The sequence below is a fragment of the Heptranchias perlo genome, chromosome 24 (assembly GCF_035084215.1).
Source record: "Heptranchias perlo isolate sHepPer1 chromosome 24, sHepPer1.hap1, whole genome shotgun sequence".
NCBI classification, from domain to species: domain Eukaryota; kingdom Metazoa; phylum Chordata; class Chondrichthyes; order Hexanchiformes; family Hexanchidae; genus Heptranchias; species Heptranchias perlo.
The window spans coordinates 29,141,913-29,157,712 of NC_090348.1; the positions used below are offsets into that span (position 1 = coordinate 29,141,913).

The 15,800-nt window shown below is 38.4% G+C and overlaps 1 protein-coding gene and 1 long non-coding RNA gene across 7 annotated transcripts in view; one reads left to right on the forward strand and one right to left on the reverse strand.

Moving 5' to 3' along the window:
• The first annotated feature begins 149 nt into the window (after positions 1-149).
• On the forward strand, positions 150-12,983 carry LOC137341649 (uncharacterized). Its single transcript, XR_010967078.1, has 2 exons — positions 150-361; positions 12,062-12,983. It is a non-coding gene; the product is annotated as an uncharacterized lncRNA (long non-coding RNA).
• Positions 11,219-15,800, reverse strand: part of LOC137341645 (tyrosine-protein phosphatase non-receptor type 12-like) — a 102,036-nt gene continuing 97,454 nt past the window's right edge. For 4 of the 6 annotated variants that reach the window (XM_068004977.1, XM_068004975.1, XM_068004978.1 and 1 more), the window contains one exon: positions 11,219-12,185. Coding sequence is in view for 3 of the 6 variants with exons in the window: in XM_068004978.1 (XP_067861079.1) it covers positions 12,124-12,185 (62 nt within the window). In the remaining 3 variants the exon portion in view is untranslated. Of the gene's footprint in view, positions 12,186-15,259; positions 15,326-15,800 lie in introns of all 6 variants that reach the window. The other 2 variants (XM_068004979.1, XM_068004976.1) reach the window with 2 other exon arrangements.

Here is a 15,800-nt window from a genome sequence, read left to right on the forward strand (position 1 = left end):
AAATGGTTTTAAGTTACAGAAATATAATATTTAAAATAGTAGCGATTGCTTATTTGTTTAGTGAAATATATGTAATGTAAAATACATGTAAATTAAATTACTACGGTACAAAAACTGTATCGTTTATAATATATACCTTTTAGGATCTGTAAGGTGTAAACGTCTAGAGAAATTAGTTCCGGTGTGACGTCAAAAGGATGCCCTCGTGCCAGTTAATTGCTGTTTGCTGCACGCGGGTCCGGAGCCGTTTTCGTCACCAACTGTCAGCGCGCCGAGTCTGCTCTTCATCAGTGTGAGAGGTGTAACTCCACCAACTACTCAATGGATCTGATTCAGGGGGCCGGGGGAAAATATTTTGAATGTATGTCCGCACTTCCGAGATTATCGTTCAGGAAAACCGTATTACTTGATTTTTGACTCGGTTTCCCATTTTTTCGCCACCTTCCTCTTCCTATGTTGCTGGTTAGTTGGGATATTCGGAACCGCAGACGCCTCTGTAATTAACATGTCAGTGGTAGCACTCTCTTCTCTGAGTCAAAGGGTCGTGGGTTCAAGTTACACTCCAGAGAATTGAGCACATAATCCAGGCAGTGCAGTACTGAGGGAGTGCTGCATTGTCGGAGGTGTTGACTTTCAAAATGAGGACCAGTCTGCCCCCTCAGGTGGACTTAAAGGATCCCATGGCACTGTTCAAAGAAGCGCTGGGGAGTTCTCTCAGGTGACCTGGCCAATATTTTTTCCTCAATCAATATCACTAAAACACATTATCTGGACATTATGTCATTGTTTGTGGGACCTAGCTCTGTATAAATTGGCTGCCCTGTTTCCTACATTACAACAGTGGCTACAAGTACTCCATTGGCTGTAAAACGTTTTGAGAGAACTTGCAGTAATGAAAAGAGCTATATAAATGCAAGTAACTTTTCCTTTAGTTACTAGTGAGAATCTTATGCAAATGTAGTGGAAACTGGGATCTGAACCCAGATACCCCAGTTTAGAATGCAATGATACTTGAGTTTCTCCATCCATAGAAAAAGCCTGAAAGCAATTGTAGGGTTTTCTAGTAGGTCTATTTCTAAATCTGCATCTCCAGTGCCATTTTTTAAAAAACAAGCTGGGTAGGATGATCTGGAGAATAAAGCTTTTCCTGGCTGTTGTTACTAATGCTTCTCTTTCTGAAAACTGGATTGGGTCTTTTCAGCTTTTTCTCATACTAAAGTGTGATACTGAAGTTGCATCTTGCAACCTGAGCAAGAACTAGTTAAGTTCTTTCAATAATTTTAGTCAAATTCAACTGAAGAGTTATCTCTTGCTCTGGTTTGGAGTTCACTATCCTTGCTATGGGTATCCTTTGTCATTTTTATTATTAGTATAGACAAACAAAGAATTTAGAAGGAATTTATATACGTGGTAGTGGTGAGAATGTTTTCACATGGAGTGGTTGAAGCAGAGAGAATTTTTGCATTTAAGTTGTTTGATACATTCCTGGGGGTGAAGGGAATAGAGGGATATGGGGCCAGGGTGAGAAGAGTTAATGAGTGTGAGGAGGCTCTTGTGGAGTATAAACACTGGCATAGACCAGTTGGGCTGAATGGCCTGTACTGTGCTATAGATTCTATGGATGTATAACTTGCCTCACAAACAATTATGGGAGCATACTTTAAAAACTATCACGATTGTGCAATAAAGTACAGCATACTGCAACTGTGAGGGAATTAGAGGTCTGTCATGCTTCAAATAGGAAAATTTCTGTATCGTATGATGACACAGAATAATGTAATCTTAAGATTGGCCTCATGCTGCTGTTATTTTAAATGACTTTGTGTCTTGTCAAGAGAGAAAAATAGAAAGGAAGAACATATTTGTATAGTGGTTTTCATGTCCCTGGGATGTTCAAAAGTGCTTCACTGCTAGTGAAGTACATTTGAAGTGTAGTGCTTTTGTAATGTAGGCAAATGTGCACAGCAAGGTAAATGACCAGATAATGTTAGTGGTGTTTGGTTTAAGGATAAACATTGACCAGGACACCAAGAAAATGTCTCTGCTCTTCTTTGAATAGTGCCATGAGGTCTTTTACCCCACCTGTGGAAGCAAATGGGTTTAAATGTCTCATTCAAAAGACAGGACTTCCAACAGGACAGCACTCCCTCAGTACTCCACTTAAGTCTCTAGAATGGAGCTTGATTCAGGCAAGAGTCCTACCACTGACTGACGACTACACAAAATTATCTAGAGACAGTCATCAGTTTTGTGGGAAGGTAGCCAGCCTTTGTGGTACTAACTGATCAGGTCAAGTGTGGTTAGCTCCACATGGTTTTAAAATGTTAATTTATGCAGGTTTACGTACTGGCAGAGAAAACAAAACTCACGAAGGTGCATTTTCCAATCATTTAAAAGTGGGCTTAAACAATTGGAAAAATGGGTGGAAATCTTATGCCAAATTTCTGCCCTTTAGTATTTCGTTCAGTTTTTGAATTGTGTTTTGTACTGGTGTCAGAAGTGCCTGCCTGATTGCAATAAAATTAGGCCCTAATATAATTTGGTTACTCAATTTCTAGACCATTGTTGAGGTACAGCACTCTTATTATCTACCTGCCTATATAAAATGGGTATCCAGGGCAGCTAGGTTGCAGTTTACAGAAGTTATTTAAAGACCCCTATAGTAAAATTTGTAGCAGTATTTTAAGGTTATGAACCTTCTACCCTTGTTTCCTTTGTTTCCGCTTAGTTGGTTAGGAGTCTTTGTGTCCCAAATGTTCTGGCATTGCTGTTTTTTTATTGCATCCATGATAGTGGGACAGTGAGTTCCCCAATGGAAATTCCCCCTTATGTTTTTCGGAGGAGTAAAAGGAAGAGTATTGGAGGATGGCCAGACCACTTGCCAGTACCCTCCCATCTACATTTACAAGCCCAGGCACACCCACCTAGAAATGACCTCACAGAACTAACTACACAGGCTTCTGGGTCAGCAGATGGCCATCTATTGTAAGGACATCTTTTGCTAACATATACTATGGGTAGGAATCTTTAATGTTTCAATTGTTGAATTGGTTAAAAATGGATTCTGCCCTAATTTTCCCCGGTCTTCACATTGAAGATGAGACCTCAAACTGTGCACACATCTTGGGCCCTGATGTTCAGTGCCTCAAATTCTTTCAAGGAAGAATTGTTTTGAAGACTTCAGGTGAGTTCAGATTTATTCAGCGGAGTTAGAGCTCAGTCGACAATGACATCATGCAGAGCTTGATGTTTTCATTTTTGTAAAGGATATCCTGTAACCTAGTTTTACCTGTTCCTGGTTTGTCCACCTTCCCTGGCCACCATTAATAATTAATGTGCACTAAAAGTAAACATTTTTTAAAATGCTGACAATTTGGTTCATGTCTAATTCTTTTTATTGGTGCTTTATTTTCTTCCAATGTTGAGGTTATTAGTAAATTCCTTTTTCATTCATTATGGCTTAATTTGTATATTTAAAAGGCTATTTTACACAAGTACTAGAGAGGAAGAGGAGGGACAAGAAATTTAATGTGGAAAAAGTTGTGTTTCACTTAAATAACTGAAATGTATATAGACAGAATGCATTGTGTGCAAATAGATTATTAGCCTTGTACAGACCTTCCCCTCTAGTAGCCACTGAAAGTTTTTGTTTAAATTCTTTTTTGTTTTCTTCTAGTACTGTTCCAAATAACTCTTTAACTGCCTTTCTCCAAATTTGCCTGGGGTTTTTGGACACAAAAAAAATCCTGTTTTAAATTAATAATAGCTGACCTTAATGGTCCTTCTCTGTAAAGTTGGTACTTTTGTTATTTAAATATCCTTTGCAAAGGATGAAATTTATACATGAAAAAATATTAGCATCCTTTGTTTCTCATGGTCATTTACCTTTAAGTGATTGCATCCCTTTAAATTTAACTGTCACCCCTTGTTAGCAGCCCTTTAGGACTGGCCTCTTAGGTGAGTTCCCATATACTGTGTAAATTAATCTGACTCAGGTGCTAAAAAAACTCTGGCTAATTAATCCCAATCAGAAAATTTACCCCATTATCTTCAGTGGCTGAAGCATGAAGTTTTAGTTTTGAAATTTAACTATGCATTCTTTTAGTCTTTAGCAGGTGTGAGAGGCCCCAAAGATGTGTATATATTGCTTGTACATATTAGTATTAATAAACAGCGTCAGCTTGGCTCAGTGGCAGCACTTTCTCCTCTGACTCAGGCTGTAGATTTAAAACCCCCTTTAGGACCTAAGTATGTAATCTCGGCTGACATTTCAGTGCAGTATGAAGGAGTGTTACATAAAGAAATATTCAGTATGATAACTACTGTCATTTAGAGTGAATAGGAAAAAGTGATTAGCCAACATAGTCTCCAGTGCCTCTGGTGGAAAAGGATAATAGTTAGTCCTGTATTACACTATCCCATTCATGTTACCTATAAGGATGCAAATTTCCATTCATGAGACTTTACTTATGGAAACTGCCTTTTTGCTGTGTTCTGGTATATGGCTAGTCCCAGTTGACATTCCATATTGCTGCTTTTAGTCCACGAATGCAGCATTTTGAGCAATTTCCCAATCAGACTCTTGGAATGAGATACATGTATCAAAGTAGGACAGTACCACTGCCATATGGATGCAGGTAACATTTGAAGAAATTCTGAATCATCACTTGCTTTGAAGAAAAGGTACTTATCTTTCAATTTACTGTAAGAACTGGAGATGATATAGTTACCTTGATTAAATGTCAGTTCCCTCTGGTTACACATATAGATGGGATAGTATATTGATTTTGGGGGGCTGGCAGCGGTGAAATGTAATTGTCCTTTTAGCTAGGCCACCTTTGTGAATAAAGGTGCATAAGGGAGTCACCTAAAGACATTCATCTCTACCCCTGTATGTTGCTCAGTGGTATTTAGGGAATGTGAAAATAATGCAGTCATAGAATTTAACATTTTATTTATCATTCCCCTTTAAAAGAGGCTTTATTGAGAATCGTTGTGATATGTTCTATTGAAACACTTGTTTTGCCCTTATTTGTAATGGTCACCACTTGTATTTAAAAACAGTAAAGGTGTATTTAATAGCTAAGAGTACAATTGCTTGTATTTTATTTGCACTTTTTTCATTCTGATGAGAATCAAAGAAAAAAAATTCATGTACACGATCTTGCCGATTCCATCATTTGTTTTTGTCCTCAAACAGAGCCAAAGTGCTAGCAACAGACAGGTCAGCCAATATCTCTGGAAAGAACAGCCAAATTATGTTTCAGGTGCAGACTCATCAGATCAGCTGATGAAGGGTCTACACCTGGAACTTTAGCTTGTCTGTTTTCTCCATATACGGTCTGACCTGTGGAGTGTTTCCAGCATTTTCTATTTAGGATTTCCAGCATCTACATTATTTTGCTCTTTATCCATGTGTATATAGATTTCACACTTTTATTCAGTAAATGTTTTGTCAATTTTTATTTTAAGCACTGTGTAAGAAACTGTTGATCCTAGAACTAGAAGATGGTTTTCAATTGAAACTAGCTAGAAAATTGAATTTTAAAGAATCCACTCCTTTCTAGGGACTAGACCCCACCCCCACCTTAAAGTTGGCAGAATGCACACAATGTTTCAACTCCAGCTCTCTTCGAAACAAAAATCCTAATTACAGTAGTGTGCAAGGGATATTTACATTGCAGACTGTACCCTGCAAGGCTTTCAGGTTAGCAAGAGTGAGCATGTATTTGTATAGCATTCTTAGGACATCACCAAGCACTTCAAAGGCTTTGGATTGTTTTTGAAGTGTAGTCATTATTATGATGTGAGGAAATGTGGCAGCCAGTTTGCACAGAGCAAGGTTTCACAAATAGTAAATGCATGAAATGATCACATAATCTGATTATTGGTTGATGGTGAAATCTTGATCAGGGCAAAAGAAGAACTCCCTACTCTTCAAAGTGCAATGGAGATCAGTAGTTCCCTACTTCTCTTCTACATGCTGCCTCTCAGCGACATCATTCAAAGATATGACGTCAGGTTCCACACGTAAGCAGACAACACTTCACTGCCTGAGTTGTCAGCCTGCTTGTCCGACGCTCAGTCCTGGTTGAGCCACAATTTCTTCCATTAAACGTTGGGAAGACCACGGCCATCGTCTTAAGGGTGCCATTCCCCTCCCTGGTCACTATCTCAGGCTACAACCTCAGCATCCTATTTGACCCTTATCTGAGCTTCCAATACTATATCCATCCATCACAAACCACCTACTTCCACATCCATAATATTGTCCATCTACTGATGAAACCCTCATCTATGCTTTTGTTACTTCCAATGCTTTCCTGAACTCTGCATTCCTCCAGCCCCCTAGTCTGACCATTGCTAGCTGTGCCTTCAACCAACTAGGCTCTAAGCACTGGAATTCCTTCCCTAGACCCCTCTGCCTCTTCTCCTTTTTAAGACCCTCCTTGGTGTAAATTTTTGTTTAATTACACTCCTGTGAAGTGCTTTGGGATGTTTTTCTGCATTAAAGGTGCTATATAAATACAAGTTTTGTTGTATAGTGGTTAGGTTACTGAACTAGTAATTCAGAGAACATGATCATGTTCAAATCCCACCATGGTAGTTTGAGAATTTGATTTTATTTTTTAAAAACTGGTGTCAGTGAAAGTTACCACAAAGATGTTAAATTAACATAAAAACCCAAGTGATTTACTTATGTCCTTATCCAGTCTGGCCTAAACGTGACTCCAGTCCTGCACTGACATGGTTGACTTAACTGCCCTTTGAAGTAGCCTAGCAAGCCACAGAGTTGCAATAAATGCTGGCCTTGCCAGCAATGCTGACATCCTGAAACTGGAGAAGAATGAGTTGGCAGAATAGCCTCAATTTGAAAGACTACACTGACAGTGCAGCAGTGAATTATCATGTACTTAGTGGGGTTTAAACACACAATTTTGATTTGAGATGCAAGACTGGTACCACTTTGTTTATTTGCTATATAATTTTAAAGATGAAGTCAAATATACTTCATGCAAGTCGGTGAAACGTATAATAGGCTCTGTCCATTATGATGTCTTTTTAAAAAATTTATAATTCTACATTTAGAAAAGGAACTACTAATATACCTGTTCCATCATTGACATTACATTGCCTCAAATGGTTCCTCCCTTACCCACACCTGTGGTGCACTGCAATGATCCATCCTTGGCCCCCCTCTTCTCCACGATTTACATCAAAACCAGGATAAGCTATAACTTTTCAGCTTAATTCCAACAAAACCAAAACCATCCTCCTCAGCTCAATCTCTCCAGCTGCCATTTGAGGCTGAGCCCAGAGGTTCAGAAGCTTGGCATCCTACGTTGATCCCAAGCTCAGCTTCCTTCCACATATCTGATCAGTCAGTAAGACAGCTTTCTTTTATCTCAAACATAAGCCACCCCACCTCTCCTTCCCCACTGTTAATCTTTTTAAAATAGCAAAGAGAACCCCTGGCTGCTTCTCCACTACCAACTGTCTCATTAAACCCCTTCCCATCACCTCCACCCTTACTTCTAACAAGTGAAGGGCTCACGGATTTCTTTTGTTCACTACTAAAAAGTTCACGTGAATCTTTTGAATTCTCCACCCCATAGGGCTGTGGATGTGGAGTCGTTGAGTATAGATTTTTGGACTAGGGAAACTAAGGGATATGGATCCAACTGAAAGGTGGAGCAGGCTCGAGGGGCCGTATGGCCCACTCCTGCTCCTATTTATGTTTGCATCCATTCAGCTGCCTCTGCTTCTCCCTTGCATAGCAATCCAAAGATTCCCCCCCCCCCCCCCCCAACAGGCTCCCCCTTCCTTAGCCCTGAACCAAAATCTCTCTCCAGTTAATCTCCGATCTCCCCTTATGCCCCCTCTGAGCTTATCGTGTCCATGAGACCCACTACCTTGAACCCATTCCCACTAAAATGCTGACCACCTAACTTCCTTTGCTGACATTGCAAATGGTTCTCTCTCCTCAGGAACTGTCCCCCTCCCTTTCAAAACCACCATCACTCCCCTCCTCAGAAATCCTACCCTGAACTCCTGTCCTTCAAACCACTGTCACATTTCCAACCTTTCTTGAACATGTCACCTCCCAAATCAGAGGCCATCTTTCCCACAATTCCATGATTGATTCTCTCCAATCAGGTTTCTGTCCCTGCACAGCACCAAAATGGCTCTAACCAAAGTCACAAATGACATCCTCTGTGATTGTGGTGCATTATCCCTCCATGTCCTCTGCAGTATTTGGACAGCTGATCACACCATCCTCCTCGAATGACCAGCTCAGTGGGATTGCCCTCGCTTGATTCCACTCTTACCTATCTGATCACAGCCAGAGCTTCTGCAGCAATGACTTTGCTTTCCACCCTCACACTTACGACTGGAATCCCCTAAGGATCTATCCTTGGCCTATTTCTTTGCCATCATTTGCAGACATAGGATACATGTAGAAGCTGTCCCCAACGACACCTAACTAACTCTCCACCACCAGTCTGGACTGCCTCTGTGTTGTCAGACTGCTTGTGCAATATCCTGTCATGGATGGGCCACAATTTCCTCCAGTTAAACATTGGGAAGAATGAAACCATTGTCTTTGGTCCCCAGCACAAACTCCATACCCTTGCCACCAATTCCAACCCCCTCCATGGCCATTGTCTCAGGCTGAATCAGCCACCAACCTGTATTGCGAGCAAACACAGCTTCCAATCAGATATCCTGTCCATCACAAAGACCGCCTATTTCCACCTCTAACACCATCCACCTTCACCACTGCCTCAAGCTGATCTGTTGCTGAAAAGCTTATGCAGGCCTTGGTCACCTCCAGACTTAACTATTCCAACGCTCTCCTGGCCAGTCTCTCATCCTCCACCTTCTGTGAAACTTCAGGACTCTGCTGCCTGTATCCTGCACCAGTTCCCACTCACCGATTGCCTGTCCTTGCTGACCTACATTGGGTCCTCGTCCCCTAACGCCTCCAATTCAAAATGGTCATCTTTGTATTTAAATCCTTTCATGGTCTTGCCCCTCCCTACCTCTAACCTCCTCCAGCCCTACAATCCTCCCTTGAACTCTCCTTCCTCAGATCTAACTTGTGCGCATCTTTCTCTCCCCACCACCCACTGGCGGCTGTGTCTTCAGCCATCTAGGCAATGTGCTCTGGAATTCCCTCCCTAAACCCTTCTGCCTCTCTACTCTCCTCTCCTCCTTTAAGACCCTCCTTAAAACCCACCTCTTTGACCCAGCTTTTAGTCATCCCATCCAATATCTACAGCTTTGGCTCAGTGTCCATATTTGTCTGCTTACACCTTTTTTCAACCCCCATGGGATATTTTTCTAAGTTATAGGTGCTATATTAATGCAAGTTGTTTTATCAGCTCAAGGCTGGTTTTCTCCCAGTTCTCCATGCCCTTTTTCTCCCCCCACGCTCCTTAAATTACAAGTCATCCAGAATTCTGCAGCTTATGTTCTCAATGGCACCAAAGACAGTACCACCGATTACCCCAATCCTTAATAGGCTCCCCATACCTAGGGAATCAACTTAATTAACTTCAATCTCTTGATGCCCTCACTTCTCCCCATCTTCGCAATCTCCTCCAACCATATGTCCCATCACATACACTCCACTTCACCTCTCCCCTCTGCAACTACATTCAAGAGTTTCAAACTGGTAGTCTTTCATTCCTTCTTTCAATGAAGCTACAAGACGAGGCTTCGATTTAAACACAACACCCCTTATATCCCAGAAGAGTTACTGAGACTTCTGATTTTTGAATATGTAAAAAGAAACCAGTCATATACAAACTGAATCAATCACACAATATTGCATAAATTATTCTCTCCAGCATGTAACTGACAAAACTTGAAACAATGTATCAAAATAAGCTTGGTATAGGGATCTGAGCTGAAGTTTATTTTTAAACTTATGTACTGTTACTGGACTATTACTGAAACCAGACAAAAATAGCTAATGTCACAAGCTCCCTACAAATCCTTCCCTTTAACCATGCTTTTGCCCCAATAACCATTCCTTTCCTCCTGCTTGTTGTCCACTCATCCTTCATTGCTCTGTAAAGTGCTTCGAAATGTGTCTGTACACTATGAGAGCTACTGAAATTTAAATAGTTGTCATTGTCTAGAGCAATGGTGTTTTAACTATTCATAAGCAAAGCTTAATTAACCTCATGTCCTAATGTATATTTTAAGAACATTTATTCCATATTTTGAATCCGCTGTAGTTACACTGAAATGAAACTTCAAATTAAAATTAACAAATGGCAGCTTTTCTGCAGCATGTTATGCCGAACCCTCAAGGTTACAGCATCAGTTATGTTCTATTAGGAAAGATCGAGGTAAATGTTTTACAACGTCCCAGTGAATGAACCTTGGATAATAAGTCTTAGTCTGCTATAAATTAACTTCTGTTATGAATGAATATATTTTCAGGTTAGGGCTTTTAAAATAAAATTAACTTTCCAAGTTTGTTTCTGAGCAATGGCAATTATCTCAATGATCTTGAAGATGTGAAAATTAAAGATATAAATTTAATTGTGAAAGTTTCATATTGCATGGGTATGACATGCTATTTAACTATATTCTTTATTTACACTTGGAGTTGAAACGTTTTTGAAACAGATGCCAATATCTAGGTCTCCACCACAATTACCATATTTATTCCAGCTAGTCACACGAAACTCACTTAGAAACCTTGGCTAGCTTTCAGAAGACAAAGTCAAATCTAAAAACCTTTTGAATGTTTCACTATTAGGACATCTATTAAAAAACTAAAAAATGTCAATTTGTTTGAACAGCCAATGCAATAAGCAATCTTTAAGGTTGAATGGAGGTCAGAAAAAAAAAATCCACATTTGAACTGGTTTTGATTTTGCTAGAGACTACATAAAAAATTTTAAAAACAGGATTAGCAGATCTGAATTAATTTTTTGCTCAGATTAATCAAGTACCACTCAAGATGTCAAAGATTGACACAAATAGGACAGTTTAGTTGTGAATCATCTGATGTCATTAAAAATTGGCTCATTTGTTTTTGAACCATAGTATTCATTTACTTGACAAATTATAATTGTACAAAAAGCATCATGTATGATTGTTACCAGTTACTAAGCTATTTCATATTAAGTGAAAAGTTCTATTACTCAAAGGACAAAGCATTTGTGCATTTTAATGTAAAAGAAATAAAACAAGCTAATTTGTTTCAAGATCTTTACTGACAGGTCAATATATTGTAAAATACAGGTCTGTGTGGCTGATAGTCCTCTTATCCCAGATGCACAAAAGCACATACAAAATGCTCATGTGATGTTAACAGGATTTTATACTGTTCGAAGGCACTTACTAAATTCAAGGCCAAATGAACAACAGATCAAAGTGGGATTGGTTATTAACAGCATATAATATAAAAATATCCTTTTGCTTACAATTTACAAATGTATTACAATCTCAACCCCTGTTAAACTGCAATTTCCTGCTCATTTCCAGTAGTTAAGAACGCCTGAAAGAATATTTTTCTATAATTTCAGGGCAAATAATTTACAAAAAATGGTACACAAAAAGGTTTAGATCATGCACAGATTTCTTACATCTTCTGTTAAGAATATTTAATACCTGCAACATTGTCAATTATATACCTACCTGCCCTGTACATATATAAAAGAGTAATGCACATAATAGTTTCTGGATGTTAGCAAAGAATAACTGTCCACAGACTCCCTATTTATACTTACTTTACTGTATTAATATACAATCCTACAAGCAGTGTAACAAATTCCCCCCCAAAATTAAGGCCTGTAATACTTAAGTTTTTTTGTAAAAAGTCTTAATACTTGTAAGTGTGAAATAAGGCAGGTAAAAATGGTCCCAGCAAAGAGATATTTAGCACCGGAATCCACACCCTTGGAAGATTTTTAGCAAGTTTCAATAGATGTAAAATGTGTACCATTCTGTAACTGAGAAGACATCTAAATTGCTCTTGCTTTTTGTTAGTAAAGAAAGATTGTTTTTAGTGAGTGTGAATAATTTTTCTACTTTTCAGTCCTTTCGTGGCACTTGAAGGGAAACACTCCAGTATTACGGTCCACTTGAACATCTGCTCCATCATGTCCACTCAGGAGGAGGATCTCTTGGCCCTTTCGGTTTTGAATGACGATTATTGAACCCTGCAAATTAGGGAAAAATTAACCATTATCTACATTTCGCTAAATCAAAGTTTTAAAATAGACACATTTGTTTATATAGAGCAAGTTACAATTATGTAACATTTACAATATACACCATTTACATTCTATATGAAAATAAAAATTGTTCATTTGATTGTGGGTAGAAGATACACCAGGATATATTATAGCAATTGATTTTTTTTAAAGATTGGGGTCCTAGTGTTGAGGATGCACATCTGACACACAAGCAGCGCAGTTTTGAAAATATGAATAAGGGCCTAGAAATTCAATTATGCCTGTTTTTGGGCATGCGAAGGCAGGGCACACACTGCCTGTGGCTATTCACATGGATTGGTGCTGGAACCTTATTATAATGGGACATGCGTACAGCCAGTTTGTTGGCTGCATGCCTATTTGGGGTGGGTAGGAAATCAGGCATCTTATGCCACTTAAAGACAGTATGCATCTCTTAAAGGGGAGGTTCCTCGCTGCAGAGATGACGGAACACTTCCAAAAGTGAAAAATGGCAGCAAGAGCTGTAGATCGAGCCACCAATTCTCCGCTTGAATTTCTAGGCCAAGAATTAGGCTCAATAAGACTTGCTATTTTTGTAGATCAACCTTACCTACTCACCATATCTATCTTTGTAGCTATGTGTAATTGACTTTATACGATGCACTGCAGTGCCTTCCCCATGTAATGTGATGCAACTGATTTTTGTTCAAACGTTCAAGTTTGTATATGTGCAAAATTTTGGTGTAAGCTACAGATTTATAATAAAATTAATTTTTGTTGAAAGATTATTTTCAAAATTTGCACCAGTCGGCATTAGAGTCAAACAAATGGGGAAAGCCCCCACGAGATTGCTAATCAGCATCAAGTAAACTGATTTTAAGCAATAGTGAAAATGCTACAATTCACTTCCACAGCTCAAGCCTATGGGGGCGGGGGGAAAAAAGAGAATTGATATTCTGTGACCCTTGTTGAAAGTTCATGAACGTGGGCATTGATTGGCTTGGATGCAATGCTCTCCACAGTTCAATAGCCTGTGAACACTATGTTCAAGCTCACACAAAGAACGGACACTTAGGTGCCAGTGGCCCCATCACTTTTCCTATGTGACTATAGACCAGCATATGAGAGAAGGGGTAAGGGGCAAGAAGTGATAAAATAAATCTGGCAAGGGATCAAGTACTTTTTAAAAACACATCAAAATTTGACACTTGATTAAAGTAGTAAACAGAGTAAAATATTCTTGCACAAAGTTTGTTAATGGAAAACATTGTAACAAAAAGACACGGCACATGTAGCACAATAAGATAAAATCAGTATATGTTGAAAATCTAGGTAAAAATTTGCTCACATTTCTCTTGCAGTATATAAATTCAAGCAAGACAACTGAAATTGCACTGAATTATCTCGGAAATATGACATCAGTTAAGTTTTCGATTTCCCATTTGTGAATTTATTTTTCTTTACATAGGATATTTAACAAAAAAAATAAACTTATAAATTTCTTTTAACGACTTTTTCCACTTCATTCCTATTTGTACTTTTTAATGGGGTTATCTACAAATTTCAGGGAATCAGCATGTTAATCTTTCACATACACACTTAATACACATTATGGATTGCTAGTTAATTTATTTTTCCCCTTTAAACTGTTACTGCATTATCTCATCCCTGCAGCATAATCATCAAGATCATGTAAAACAGTGAAAATACAGTAAAGAACAAAAGGAGTCAGAGCAAGGAAATGCAACAAAGCAGCAAAAAAAGAAGGAAAATTACCATGCTGATGCAGAAGCAACAGCAAATCAAAGGGCAGATTGAAACATAGGACATTGTTTTAAAAAAAATTTAAAACAGTTTTGATACAAATTCAATGTATGATGAGCCAGTGAAAAAATCATACATATTCCATGAAATTAAATAGGTTAACATTTATTTCAGACAACTGACTTTCTAAATTTTTGGCATTTTATACAAGCTATGATAGTCACAATTCATAGCAACAAAAAGGATTGAAGACAACATTTTTTTTGGTGTAACTCAATTAAGATATAACAATAGGTACGCGTTTTACAAAGGTTGATCTTATTTTAAATCGTAAGAGCTAAAAATATTAAATTGGTAGGAATGACTTGAAGAGTTACTGAATCCATGTAGAGCTAAAGCACCTTGGGTCAACTGGATCAATTATTACTTCAGTTCTCTGACACATTAGGAATTAGTAAATTCTTCCAAGCAGTTACCCATAAATGGCTCATTGATAAATGATTCTCCCTCCCCCATTTCTATTAATTGCCTTTGAACATTCAAACAGTTAATGAGATTGTTTGGAATGGCTTTGTTTTGGAAAAGGGCAAAGTTCTCATTTAAAGAAAAAAAGTTCAAAAGCCTTAAAAAAAAATAATTCCAACCATAACTGAAACAGTAAAATGGAAAAGGCTGTGAATTGATATACATTAGATATGCAGCTACTTCCTTTCCCCCCGGTCAAAATGTGCAAGCCTGGCTTCCTGTCAATTGGCAAACACATCTCATTTCTGTATTGTGGGGAATTAAATGTACAAAAGTGGTTTAGCTTATAGCACTGAAATAGTCTCCTAAGCACTGCAAGACTCCAGACCTGAATTTACCATGACAAATTAACATCACCATGCCATCCCCCATCTCCCCACAAAAACAAATCCAAAATAGTTTTCCTCCAGTTAAGGAGCCGGCTTGAAAGGTGTCCAAGCAACGGAAAGACTACTGTTACCATACTTTTGTCCTGTTGGTGAACCTAACCAGTGTGAAATTTGGACAGCAACTACTACCTCTGAATGCTTAAAACCACATTACAAAGTTACACTGTGGTACAAAAGCAGTAAGGATAACAATCTTACTAGAAAGTCAGTATAGAAAATCCAGATAACCCCCGATTAATCGATGGTAAAATAGCCTAATGTTAGCTGCTTTGGTAGGATTATGGAATTTTATTTTCTCTCCTCTGTCTCCACCCAAAGTCACTCACCTCCAGACATTTTTATAATTCTAAGTGTTGGGGCATTGACAATGAAGGTCCTTACCTGATTTTTGGAGACAGGATACAAGGACAGTTCTCAGCATGCTCATTTTCGAAAGGAACCCACTGTCTGATAAGAGGAGGTCACTTATGAAGTTTGGTTAAAATCTAACAAAGCACTTTTAATTTGAGGTGACAGGTGTTTATAGGATACAAGCAAGCATGCATGTATGGTTTTCTAGGACATCCACTTTCAAAATAAAACAAAAACCTGAGTCATGTTTTGGTAAAAACCTGAAAAGGATTTAAATTACTAAGATATTTACAAACACATGATCAGGAGACATGGAGTGTTCCCAGTATGTTTGTATTTGAAGACACCAATATCTGACCTGATTACAGTTAAGTTAAAATAGCAAGAGTTAGTAAAGTGAGAAGTGTTTAAGACAGATGACTGGTCAGAAAGTTCCATAACAAATCTCCTAACTCCTGGTAGTGGAAGGGATAGATATATATATCCATATTATATGTATAAAAAATATATATATATGGTACGTGAGTGAGAAGTTAGATGTGCATATATATATATATATATATATATATAT